Here is a 13836-nt window from a genome sequence, read left to right as displayed (position 1 = left end):
TGTTGTCCTTAAGAGCAAACTGTATTTTATATTCCTTAATATTCATATTCATATAAATTAAATAAAATATACGTTACAACAAACAAATCTATTGAGTTTCGCACTTTTACCATGCTGCTGTTGTATTATTTAAATGAATTTAGGAACACTTGCTTATAATTTAAGTTGTACAGAGAATCTTATTTAGAGCTGCGTACTGTTGTTTTTCTTCGTGTTATAAGTTTCAGTATTACTTCAAGACTTTAATAGGAAAATGTTAATGGAATATTGAACGATAAATAACTTGTAAATTTATGTTCTGTAGAATTTGCTTGGTTATCTACAAATTTCTCTTTGCTTGTGTGTTTTAGCAAGAAAGCTGCAGTGTGACAGAGTCTTCTCACATGGAAATGACAAACACAGAGGAGCGGCAGAATGAGTTGCCGCCGTCTGCGCTTACGGCCGGTTTGTCCGTTCATTCCACATCGTACACCGGCTCCACGGTGCACTCCACAGTGCGCAGGGAATCTGCTGCTATTCATGAACGAAGCTCGTTGCAAGTTCCTGTCTCAGAGACTCTCCCCACTGACATGAGTGACACTACAGAGTCAGAAGCTGAGAAACATGCTACCTTAGGTAAGTTCCGATCCAGGCTACATTTCTGTCCACTATCAACTTCATCTTTGTCTCTCTTCTCCTTAGATTACTCCTCTTTTCCTAACCACCATCACTTTGACTACGCTACTTCTGCAACTGTCACTGTTATGTATGTATGTATGTATGTATGTATTTATTTATTTACACTGCAAGTGGGCAAGCACCCGGTGGCAGTGGTATATACAATATAAACAATACACAGTAAAATGATAAGCAATACACAATAAAATTTACAATACACAATACAGTTTTACAACACATATACAATTTTATACACAATACAATTTAACACAATAATAATGAAACATAAATAAAATACCTAATTTTACAATACAACCTACATAATTATGTATAGGCCCTACATAAGTTTCAATAGTCTTTCACTTTACTCTCATCTCATTCCCTGTAGTGGCACTATGACGCATTTCACTGATACTTTAGCACACATTTCACTGACACTCTGTAACACATTTCACTGACACTATAGAACACATTTCATTGACGCTATAAATTATCACTGATCGGAACTATTCACTGCACTGTAAAACCATAACTTCACTGACTCACCTCGCTTCACTGATACAACAGTTCAAATAAGTCAAATAATTACACCCTTATGTATACTTATAAACAGAACTACATTTAAGCTAAACATTTCTAGTCTAAGGCCCTCTTACACGCTAGTTTTAAATAATTTACAATTCAAACCAAGGAAGTAAACTCGTCAGGCTAGATAAATACATGTCACCTTAAAAAATTAAATATTGAATGTCACCTTAATTTTAATTTGCACTTTATACACAACTTTTTAAGTTATTCTTGAATCTCCTTAAGGAAGGACAGCCCTCAAAGACCGCTGCAGGTAGGTCAATCCAATCATTTATAGTTCTATTTAAAAATGAGAATTTACCTACATCCGTTTTCTGTTTCCTACATTTGATTTTAAAATCATGATCGTTCCTACCATAGTACGTTGGCTTTTCTAACCGAGCCGTTATGTCTACCCATGCTTTCTGACCTAGATGTGCTCTATACAATGATGTTATGCTAGTTTTCCTACGTCTGTTTTCCAAAATTTCCCATTTAAGTTCTGACTTTGTTGTTATTACCATTAACATTGCTGTACCGAACTGCACTAAGGAAGATGAAAGAAGAAACTTGCACATAGGGGAGAAACTGTTCGTATCGCAGTGTTCCCTAACACAATTATATTGTGAGCTGAATGAGCTCTTTGCTCGTGTATGCGTTTTTTTTTAATAAACTCAACAATGGCTTAGCAAAATACATACCAGTCTAACTACGAGGCGCATCCAGAAAGTAAGTTTCCCGATTTTTTCCCCTTGAAAGTAAACGTAATTAGCCGTGTCAATTGCGCATGCGTAACAGATCTATGACGTATCAATCATATGCCAGCCGGACAGGTCCCGCCTGGTGCCAGTAGCGTGGCAGCAGTGGTCCGAAATGGAAGGTCTTATTCCTTCTCCCACCGCCTGCGAGGTTCGGTCGGTGATAAAGTTCTTTAATGCACAAAGCATTGCGCCAATTGAAATTCATCGGCAGCTCTGTCAGGTCTATGGGCCGAACATCATGAGTAAGCAGATGGTGCGTCGCTGGTGTAGGCAGTTTTCCGAAGGTCGTCAAAGTGTCCATGATGAAGAGCGCAGTGGGCGACCGTCCCTCATCAATGATGATCGTGTTGAGCTGGTGCGGCAGTGCATCATGGAGAACCGTCGCTTCACGATTACGGAGCTGAGCAGCCATTTTCCGCAGATATCGCGATTCTTGTTGCATGAGATTATCACTAAGCACCTGCTGTTCAAAAAAGTGTGTGCCAGGTGGGTGCCGAAAAACCTGACACCCGAACACAAAATGCAATGTTTAGGAGCAGCACTGACATTTCTGCAACGGTATCACGATGACGGCGACGAGTTCCTCGACAGGATCGTCATGGGCGATGAGACTTGGATTTCGCACTTCACCCCGGAAACCAAGCAGCAGTCAATGCATTGGCAGCATAGTGGATCTCCGGTCAGGACGAAATTCAAACAGACGCTGTCGGTACAGAAAGTGATGTGCACGGTGTTCTGGGACAGGAAGGGCATTCTGCTCATTGACTTCCTTCCAAGAGGTGAAACAGTGAACACTGACTGTTACTGTGAAACACTGCGAAAATTGCGACGTGTCATTCAAAATAAGAGGCGTGGAATGCGTACTGCAGGTGTTGTGCTCCTCCATGACAATGCTCGTCCACATACGGCTCGGCGCACAGCAACTGTTTTGACAGAATTTGGCTGGGAGTTGTTTGATCACCCACCCTACAGTCCTGATCTTGCTCCCAGCGATTTTCACGTTTTCTTGCACCTCAAGAAATTCCTGTCCTCCGGTGAGCGTTTTGGCAACAATGAAGAGCTGAAGACATCTGTCACATGCTGGTTCCATTCACAAGCGGCAGAGTTCTATAACAGAGGGATACAAAAGTTGATCCCACGATACAAGTGTCTCAATTCTGATGGTGGCTATGTTGAAAAATAGCTGAAACATTGCTGTACCTGTTGCCAATAAATGTTTTCCTGAAAGTGTGTGTTCTTTTTTTTTTTTTTTAAATAGGGAAACTTACTTTCTGGTTGCGCCTCGTAAATTGCACAGACATTTGAAAAGTATTACTTTCTTATAGTGAAATTTCATTGTATCGAAATACATTATTTTTCTAAAGAAGAAAGCATGCTTGTTCATTTATCTCTACTTATGTCATAAATTCCGTATATTTTGCATGTATGGCTGGAAAATACGCTTAAATAAAATAAAAATTTCAACTTGCATTGCATTTGAAACGAGAAAGTTTATAGAAAGGATTAGGAAAAGTACAAAATTCAAGTTTTGTGAAGTACTCTATATGATACGAGGTGATGAGTGTAAAAACAAGCTGTAAATACAGATTGAAAATCCTTATGAAAATATGACCACAGCCATATGGTTGAGCTTAGAGTCTGGACAAATCAGACAGACACTCTATCTTTCCACGAGTGTGTGTACTTATGTTTTACATATGTATTTCTGTATTTTAACAGGTAGCAAGCCTGTAGTGTGCACATCATCTCACGAAGGTCGCAAGATTATTCGTGCCACGATACCAATTCATATTGATCTGTTGTTTACAATGCTTTTCACGAACTCCAAGTTCTACTTGGACTTCCATAGTGTTAGAAGAACCAGTGGTGAGTAAATCCTAAGTGAAATAATTAATATAAAAATTATGATGTTTTTTTATATAACTGAGGAGGATGTACAGCAGTATTATGATTTTTGAGTATAACCATGATCAAGGACGTTTATTATGTTGTCTGTCCCATAAAATAATTACAACCCAAAGCAGACCTTAATCTCCATTATAGTTTGCTCCCATTCTTTCTATAATAGCCACAAAATAAGAAGGCATATGAATTAAATATTGCATACAGCTGAGATGAAGTTTTTCCGAAAAACAGCAGATTGTACATTTCTTGACCATAAGAAAAATGAAGATAATTTAAGCGAATTAAATGTGAAACTGTCTGAAGAAAAAATTCAGAACTACAAAAATAGTTGGTAGAATATTGGTAACCACATAAGAAAACCTACTAATTTCCTAAATTATGGTGTAAAAAATCAGTTTGAAATTAATGCACTTTAATTTTTGTGGAAAGTTTTTATTATCTCCTGTAAAATTTTCATTTCTGGACTTGACTGGTTTTTGCACCAAGGTTTTCAATTCTGTTAATTATTATAAAAAGCAGCTAATAGAAAATTCATTGTTACCTTGAAAGCAACACCATTTGATTTTTTGATGTTATGTTATAACTTAGTCTATGGAATTTTGTATTCTTAATTAATACGATCGCTTCTGTTCCAGATATCTCTCATACACCTTGGCAACAAGACTCCCAGACTGGTATAAAGCAGCGAGTGGTGAACTTAACAATGCCTTTGAATCAGTCAGTTGGACCGAAGTCCACACAAGTGACAGAGACTCAAGTATGTTAATGTGTACAAAATTAATCGACTGAGTCATAATGAATTTAATTATGGAAAATTGATTGGCTTCAGCATAATTGAAAATCACATCTGAAATACTAACACCAAAATATGCACTGTTATAGTTCAGTCCCCTCCGGTATTTTAATACTTGACAGTGATTTACCACCTTACCTTGCCGAGTGTGCTGCTCAGACAGGTGGCAAGTCTGTTGTGGGCAGTAGTGTAATAGTACATTATGCAATGAGCCTATAATGATAGTAATTAAGACGCGAGTATGTTTATGAAATGAGCGCAAGCGAGTTTCATAATTTTCATACGATGCAATACCTCGTAAATTGTGAGATGTGCGCAGACGCGAAAGTATTGATTTTTTCCGAGAAACAAATGTCGACATTGACCTTGATATAATCTAGAGAGTAAAATAAACATTAATCTTGATATAACCTCGAAATTGAATTAGACATTGAAAAACGAGATGACAAATTGAATTTATTTGAATATTATTTACAATTAACGCTAATTATTATACTAACAGAACTGACTTTATTTCAAATATAGGTGATTTATTGATTTATTGTTGTCTTTCGATTGCATATCCGAGAATAATCAATACTTGCACTTTCATATTGCTACAATGGTATTTTCTGATTGGTGGAACACCTGAACTTTAATGAATAGGTGTACTTTAATGAGGTCCATTAAAGGGCTGCTACCAAGTATATAATTACTACATTTCGGCATGGTCGAGCATAAAATCTTATAATGTTTGAGAATTGATGATACTTTTGTTCTGCATAGTATGTAATTGACTGATTATTGTTGTTGTTATCTTTTTTTAGTTGTTTGCCTTTCAAGATAAAATATCTTGTTTCTTTTTTTCAGGTGATGTTGCCATGCAGTAAACCTGGGGAACTGTACGCAATTGATACTGAATCAGTAAATGCAGGAATTCCTTATGCCGACTCATTTTATGTCACTACTCACTACTGTTTGTCTCGAGAGTCTGATACTGAATCATGTTTAGCTGTTTATGCACAAATCAAGTACAAGAAATCTGTTTGGGGTCTTGTTAAGAGTAAGTATACAAAACTGTATTATTATTATTATTATTATTATTATTATTATTATTATCATCATCATCATCATCATCATCATCATCATCATCATCATCATGATTATTATTATTATTTCCATTGCATATTTCGCTGACTAGCTACATATTATACTACTCTCTTTCCAGCTAAAGATTGAAGTAAACGTAAATAAATGCACGTGGCATAATGGTTCCTGATTGGCTATTGGACGCATAACGTCTCCAAACTCATGCTTGTCATCTTCTTCCTCACATTAAAATAGTTCCTTCTAAAATAATAAAATGTATAATATACATGGAATACGAGTGAATTAAACATGCTTATAAGAACACTTTCTTACGATTTAAACAACATGTTTATATTAGTAGTTTCAGACATTGCGTGTTAAATCATTGTAACTTGTATTATGGTAACGCGCATGCATAATAGGCATTAAATCCCTCCCAAGGTGACTTGCAGCTTCACAGAGCACATCAGCACAGCTGGTATAACACGGTGCGAGATTCAATGTTGCCAACCTCAAAGAAATTTCTGTAGAATTAAAGAAATTCTCCACTCTTCAAAGAATAACATTTAATCACGAATCTACAGAAAAAGAAAATCCACTATTCCCAGTAGAGAAATAATAAATATTAACCCTCCATGAGCATTTAATTCAATGAATGTGTTGAAATGTCTGCAATATATCAGACGGTGGCTGCCCTGCGAACTCACTCACTGAAAATAATGCGCCCTGGTGGCTGCTTTGGTAGCTAGCTTGTGATTGCGGAGTAATACATTTCGGTTTTGTTTACATCTACTTCTGATCGTCCACCTCTGCTTCGGCATGTGGGCGTGAGGCCAGCAGCTGGCTGGCCGGTCTAGGCCCTTCACGAGCTGTAGCGCCACGGATTATTTATTACATGTACTTCAATCTTTAGTTGGAAATAGTTTAGTCAGACTTCAGATGTATACAAACAATGTCCACTAAATTCATCATCATCAACATTCCACGTATTAGACCTAGTGGTCTGTTATGGTCTCTATCTATCACTTTTTTGGTTCTCCTAAGTTTCTGCGACCTCTTGGAGCATATGATTAGGGTTCATTTTGGTAAACGAGTATAGGGCATTCTGACAAATGTTCTTTCCAGTTCAGTCTATATTGTTTTATGTGTTGAATAATTGAGTCCATTTTTAATTCTTTGAGTATGTTCTCATTCCTTCTGTGGTCAAGCAGGGAGTAGCCAGCAGTTCTTCTCAGGAATCTCATTTCCACTGCTATAAGTCTTCCTTCATCTGCCCTCCTGATAGTCCATGCCTCATTGCTGTATATAAGCTCTGGTTGTGCAAGAGTTTTGTAAATCCTAAGTCTGGTGTGTCTTTGCACTGGAGAAGGTTTGAAAACTTGATTGAATACACCTAATGAATTTAGACTTTTTAAGCTTCATATTTTCTTCAACAAATGAAAGGTTGTAATGAAGTAATTGAATGAATTGACTCGTTCTAGTAATATGTTATTCATACTGAATTGATTTTGGATCTAGAAATGCTATTATTTTTGTTTTCTGTGTTGAAATTGTCAACAGTAATCTCACTAGAGGTTTTGATTTATCTACAGAAAATCAAACTCGAGTGGGATTTGATTGACTATTACTTGGGAGTTGCCCACAGGGAGAAGTACTCAGAAAAAAACGTCACAACATCATACGTTCTATGATCGCAGATGCACTTCGATCCAAAAATCTAGACGTTCACGAGGATGTTCATTGTATTGCTGATGATGGAAGCAATCGTAGGATCGATATCATAGCTATAAATAGAAATAAACCGACAGCCGAAATAATTGATCCTACGATCAGAAATCTCAGCTACTCAACCATCCGAAGCGAACAAAGAGAAAAATAAAATCTACGAGCCCACGATTCAGTACATATCAGCGAAATACAACATAGAAAAAATCACAGTTACCGGTCTCTTCTTCGGAGCGAGAGGCACCATTCCGAAAGCGTTTGTAAAGTGGAGGGAAAAATACAAGCTGACGAGAGATCAAGTTGCCATCATCACCACTATAATAAAATTTTCTGTTGCGATATTTTGTCAGCATCTTTATGGTGTACATTCAATTTAAATTATACTAGGTTCTATTTTTTTGTTTTATGTCTTAATCACTTTTGTTTGAAACCTGTTTATATAATTTTTCATTTTAAATTTTATTGTGAGCTATTCTGTGTCATAGGGCAAACCCAAAATATTGAGTCAGACCAATAAATTAAATTAAGAAAGTATATGAAGTTTAGAAGAAATAAGTATTCTATACAATAAAATAGGTATTAATTGACTTACTAAAATTCTATTTCACTAATGTTAGCTTCACCAAAATGTTTGAACGAAGCCTCCATTTTTCACTTGACTATCTATGTGGGAAATAAATGATGATCGCAAAGCATGTTTCATAGTACTGTAAAGAATTTGCAGTTTGAAATGTTGGCAAACAGTGAAACAAATGCTAGGAAAGTGATAAAATTCTAGCAATAAACAGCCATGATTGGTTGAAACATGTCCTTTCATACTGTTTTACTGGACAAAAGTAGTATGATGTAGTAAAAGTGTAATAATCATATTAAATTTGGAGGCAGTATTTTCTAAATTATGTATAGCATGGTGGAATTCAGATTTTGTTGTTGCAATAATAATCTAACTTCATTGAACTGGCTGCTTCTTCCCTGGAACTATTTTAGCCCTCTTATTTCATAAGTATGGATGTTACCTTTACTCAGGTTGCTGTAAAGCTATTGCTGGAGTTTGTGGAACATGCTATATATCGCGTATCATTGGGTAGTCCAAATGTCACTTCAAATGTTGTCAATTTATACTTCTGTTTAGGTTTCATTGAGAAGAATACGTGGTCTGGTTTAGAAGATTTTTATGTATCTCTACAACGAGCTCTTCTAGAGGAGGGAAGTCACTTACCGGTTGCCAAGAAGAAAACCAGACGGCGGAGAAGACTTCTACCTGTGGTATCTGGCGGCTCAGAAGAGCCCAAGCGTAGAATTAGTAGGCCAATTCCAAGTGAGTATATAGACCTGAATAATCTTAGAAATTGCTGTGCTTGTACATGCTGGTATAATTATTAATTCAGGAGCTGGGAAATGGGTAGTATATGAATACAGTATTCAGTCTGAGCAAATGAGAACAAACTTTTTCTCTGAGTGAGGTCTTTAACTCTTGAAAATGTTATGATAAATGTCATGTCTTATCTATAGTGAGGGTCACGTAAATGTAGTTCCTAAAAGTGTAATTTGGCCATCTCTTCAGTGTTGCCAACTAATACCAATTATCACCAAAGAGGGAAAAGTCACAATGCTACGTACTGAAATAATAATAATAATAATAATAATAATAATAATAATAATAATAATAAAATATAAACACTTCTGGCAACATGAAATTCATTGCTTTAACTAAACAGTTTACGATTCACGAGACTAACCTAAAAATGTAGTTTGATCACGTGAAATGATTAGTATGAATTCCGAAGACAGAACACCACTTTATAATGTATAACTTAGGCTTAGCTTACTTAAATACCTACAAGGACTTTCTTTCTTGGAGAAGTCGCTACAATGCCATTTCCTCTCTTGGACATTTTAATAAAAATCCAAACACGAAAGAATTTCATTAAAATATCAAATATATTTACATGCATGATTCATACCAAGTAGGTCTATAAGCTATTACTTATTTAATTACATTACCTGAATATAGTGTTGAATTGGAATCACAATGCAATAGAACTGAATTGTGTATTGATATTAATATTAATACCGGTATTACTAATTAATTATTAATTTACAAGCCTAGGTACTTACATCTTCATCAGTTTATCTTATTGTAAACCGAAGTTATTGCTGCCAACATAATAGAACTGCCAGTTGTATATTTGTCAGTACCCGAAATTCGAAACGAAGTTGGTAAAAGAAAATTCAACCTGAGAGCTAGAAAATCACTATAATCCACTAGCATATATAGTACTAGGGGAAAAATGGTTAGGTTTCACCCTTAGGGTATTAAGTAAGCTGACCCGGACTATACCTTATAAAACATAAAATTACCATTGACCTACATTGCATTTGTCCTTTGTACACATTGTGGCCGCATGGTAAGTTTATAGATGCTGATGGTGCTATTCTCTCACATGATTTGCAGTGCCATTATTTTATGTGTTTGCAGGGTTTCCTTTGCCTGAGTTGCGTAGTCCTGCGGACACACTGAGCTGGATCGTTCTTGCAATTCTTCTTTTCCTAGTTCTCCTCAATGCTCTCCTCTATTATAAGTTATGGACGCTAGAAGAATGGGCTCAAGACTCCAGTCAGAGCTTCAGTGTTATGGACCTACAGGTTCTCAGGTTGGTGTAGCTATTCATAGGCTTGTTTTGAAGTAAATAAATAGTGACAAAAAGCAATGAAGGGCTGGACTACCAGGCTGTTACAAATTATGATAGTTACATTTACAATTGGCATTCATACAGTCCTCTCTGTAGATTAAAAACTCAAAAAAGTTTCATATCCATGGTTGAAGAATTAAAACAGAAAATCAACATCCCAGATTTAAAAGAAAACTTACAAATTAAACCAAACCCTTTAACTCTATTAAATATAGAGTATAATCTAAATTTAACAGAAGAAATACTGAAATCAGAAGTAAACACTGAAATAATGAAACAATTGTCCTTAGAGATAATTAATATTAGGTACCCTCCACAAAACTGGCTTCATTTATACACCGGTAGATCCTTGATCTCCTGGGAACAAGGTGCCGGTGCAGGTGTTACGTGCTGTCTCTTCTCACTTTATAGATCTCTTGGATATGGAACAACATGTTTAATGGTGAAATGATTGCAATAAGTGAAAGTCTCAGGAATCTTCTCTGCCACATCAATAAATTTAAAAATGCAGTTATATTGTCAGACTCCAAAGCAGCTATTCTATCAATAGTCTCTAGACACACACTTTCATCTCGAATAGCAGAAATAAATAAAATGCTCTCTCAATTAATATCACTCAATAAAAGAATTGTATTCCAATGGATACCATCCCATTGTGGAATCCTGGGAAACAAGAATGCGGATGCTTTAGCAAAGAAGGGCAGCACTGCTACTTACAGACCTGTTACTAAATCTACGTATTACTCTGTGAAGAGATTTATTAAATCTACATACTTAGACTTCAACAAACAAAATTTCATAACACAATCCCAAGGGAAAAAATGGAACTCTCTGCATCATAATCCACAGTTAATTCCCGATTTACCACGAAAATCGTCTGTAGCTGCATTTAGATTGGCAACAGGCCATGATTGTTTGGCCAAACACCTGCATAGAATTGGAATATATCAGTCCCCTAACTGCTCATTGTGCAACTCAAACCAAGAAATGGATTCGGAACACCTCATAATCTGTGTTTCAGTGGCTGACCATGACAATATCTTTGAAAAATATTGGAGTGCAAGAGGTCAAATGATTTTATTGTCAAACACCTGGCATTAGAAAACAACAACAATAACAGGTTGCCAGGAGACGATAAAAAACAAAAGATGTGAGAACAAAATTTGTAAACAAACATTTTAATGAATGAAATGTATAAACAATTGAATACTTTTTCAAATTTAATTTTATCAGGGTATCATTTGAAATTTCAAAGGGGGATTGGGGTTGAGGGAGGGTGTGAAACCTAAAGTGCAATTAACACTGGTTTTAAACTTCCTCGTGAATATTTAAATTGACGTGTTTTTTATTTAGACTGGAGAGTTTTGAAATGAAAGCCTGGTACAGTATGTGGAATAGTAATATACGTTACAAGAGCGGTATGTTGACGTTTTCATGGTCGAGGAAAAGATTGAAAAAGCGAAACGTAGTTGAGCTTTTTTAATTTCCGAGAACATGAAAACAAACATACCGCTCGTGTATCGTACATTATTTTGTGCAAAGATCGTTTATTACATACCTGAAAGACGAATTTCTAATTAGTTGCAATGAAATCTCCATGTTGGTTTCTGTTTAATGACGCCAACTTCGGAACACCAAAATATCTTTCTTCAACATTGTTGCTATAAAATGTTTTCTGTGTTTACTATACTCCAGCAGGCTGTGTTATACGTCTGTCTTTTTTTTCCCCCAGTCTATAAATGCGAACTTAAAACAAATGGTAAGGTTATGTAATGATTTATTTTTCATTTTAATATTTTAACAATATTATTTATATAACATATTGCAGTAATAACATCGGCATCTGGAATCTTGTTGATTTTTTCACGGCTTCCTTAATGTTACTTGTATCAGGAATGCAATAAGTTTCGTGGAGTAGTAGACTTTACTTTATTTTTGCAAATATTTAAAAACAATAATTAACATTGCAATTTAGGTGAAATTGCAGTGGTAAGTTTCCAATTTATAATTATTACTATGTTAAACGTCTCTAAAAATAATATGTTAAAAGCCTAAAGCAGTAAAATGAATGTCGCGCTTAAGCGGTAAGAAGAGGGAAATTGTTATGTGTGTTACGTTGGGAATACTGAATGTGGTATTTCACACTTACCACGTATTGGTTCTGTGCGGAAAACAAGCAAATACGCACGATCTCGCACAAAATAATATTACTGATATTAAGAAGCAAAATTGTTAAAACACTGAATTGCAATTTTAGGCACCCGCCGAAGTCCCATGACGAGTGGCTTCACTTGCTGCAACAGCAGGAAGCGCTCCACAACGTAGAGATGCAGAAGTGGCAGAAAGTATTACAAGCTGCTGTGCAGCTTTTAAGGCAGGTAAGCCTCCTGTAAAGTCGAACCGGTCAATGTAGAGTATCCAACATCCCCTGAACGAATATTTCACACTTTTATCACTGCCAATGTTGCGCTATAAACCAATTTTCGGCAATCTAATCTAAAAGACTGTCTACAAATATTTGGAAAGTTTCAGAGAAAATACACAAATTCAATCTTCTAACACGATTTTTTTGTTGTTATGAATAATTTGCTGGGAGACATCGTTAGATATAGACCACTCTTACACTAAACCTGGAGTAATTTAAGCTTATTAATCAGATATGATTCTACTTACTGTTTTTTATATGCTCACCTGTATGTAATTTCTATTTTATTCATATTTCATTGTTATTTTCCATCCAAAGATCATTAAGAACGCTGAATATTACTTAATATCGCCTATCTTTCTTCGAATAGTGTTTATATGCCATGTTAATTTTCATTTGTTTTCATAAGTTAACAATGATGCACATTGGGAGCAACATATAAGAAATTATTTTCCTACACAATCCACGCTATATTCACGTTGTTTTGAAATGATTAATCGAAGATGGTTTGCTTATTGTTTATTACATGCACATTAATTGTATGTAATTTCTATTCCATACGTTTTTTTTTTCTATCCCAAGATCATTAAGAATGGTGAATAATATTCATGCTTGTTTCCTGTATTTCTTAAAATAATGTTATGTGGCATGTTAGTTTTTATTTGTCGTTATTTACGTAAAAATGGTGCGACAAAAAATAAAAAAATAATAATATCGTACTTACTCCACATCCTATATTCACATTTGTTTTTCAGTGATTTATTAAAGAATGTACCGGTATTTAAAAGACTAATTTAGAAACATGCTACATAAATCATCCTTGTGCCAAAAGAGAATGCTCCCTGGACCAAATTATATTAAAGAATGTACCGGTATTTAAGAGACTAATAATTTAGAAACATGTTACATAAATCATCCTTATGCCAAAAGAGAATGCTCCCTGGACCAAATTATATTAAAGAATGTACCGGTATTTAAGAGACTAATAATTTAGAAACATGTTACATAAATCATCCTTATGCCAAAAGAGAATGCTCCCTGGACCAAATTATATTAAAGAATGTACCGGTATTTAAAAGACTAATAATTTAGAAACGTTATATAAATCATCCTTGTGCCAAAAGAGAATGCTCCATGGACCAAATTATATTAAAGAATGTACCGGTATTTAAAAGACTAATAATTTAGAAACATGTTACATAAATCATCCTTATGCCAAAAGAGAATGCTCCCTGGACAAAA

The 13836-nt window shown here is 35.3% G+C and overlaps 1 protein-coding gene across 4 annotated transcripts in view; it reads left to right on the top strand.

Annotated features, from left to right (window-relative positions):
• The window catches only part of LOC138713900 (protein Aster-B-like), a 90248-nt gene that overhangs the window by 54321 nt on the left and 22091 nt on the right, over positions 1–13836 (top strand). For all 4 annotated transcript variants that reach the window (XM_069846408.1, XM_069846409.1, XM_069846412.1 and 1 more), the window contains 7 exons: positions 351–615; positions 3705–3851; positions 4526–4647; positions 5533–5725; positions 8609–8794; positions 9956–10130; positions 12427–12547. In XM_069846408.1, coding sequence (XP_069702509.1) covers positions 351–615; positions 3705–3851; positions 4526–4647; positions 5533–5725; positions 8609–8794; positions 9956–10130; positions 12427–12547 — 1209 coding nt within the window. The remainder of the gene's footprint in view (positions 1–350; positions 616–3704; positions 3852–4525; positions 4648–5532; positions 5726–8608; positions 8795–9955; positions 10131–12426; positions 12548–13836) is intronic.

Source organism: Periplaneta americana, chromosome 14 (genome assembly GCF_040183065.1).
Source record: "Periplaneta americana isolate PAMFEO1 chromosome 14, P.americana_PAMFEO1_priV1, whole genome shotgun sequence".
Lineage (NCBI taxonomy): Eukaryota > Metazoa > Arthropoda > Insecta > Blattodea > Blattidae > Periplaneta > Periplaneta americana.
Note: the sequence above shows the minus strand (reverse complement) of the source record. Positions and strands in the feature narration are given on the sequence as shown.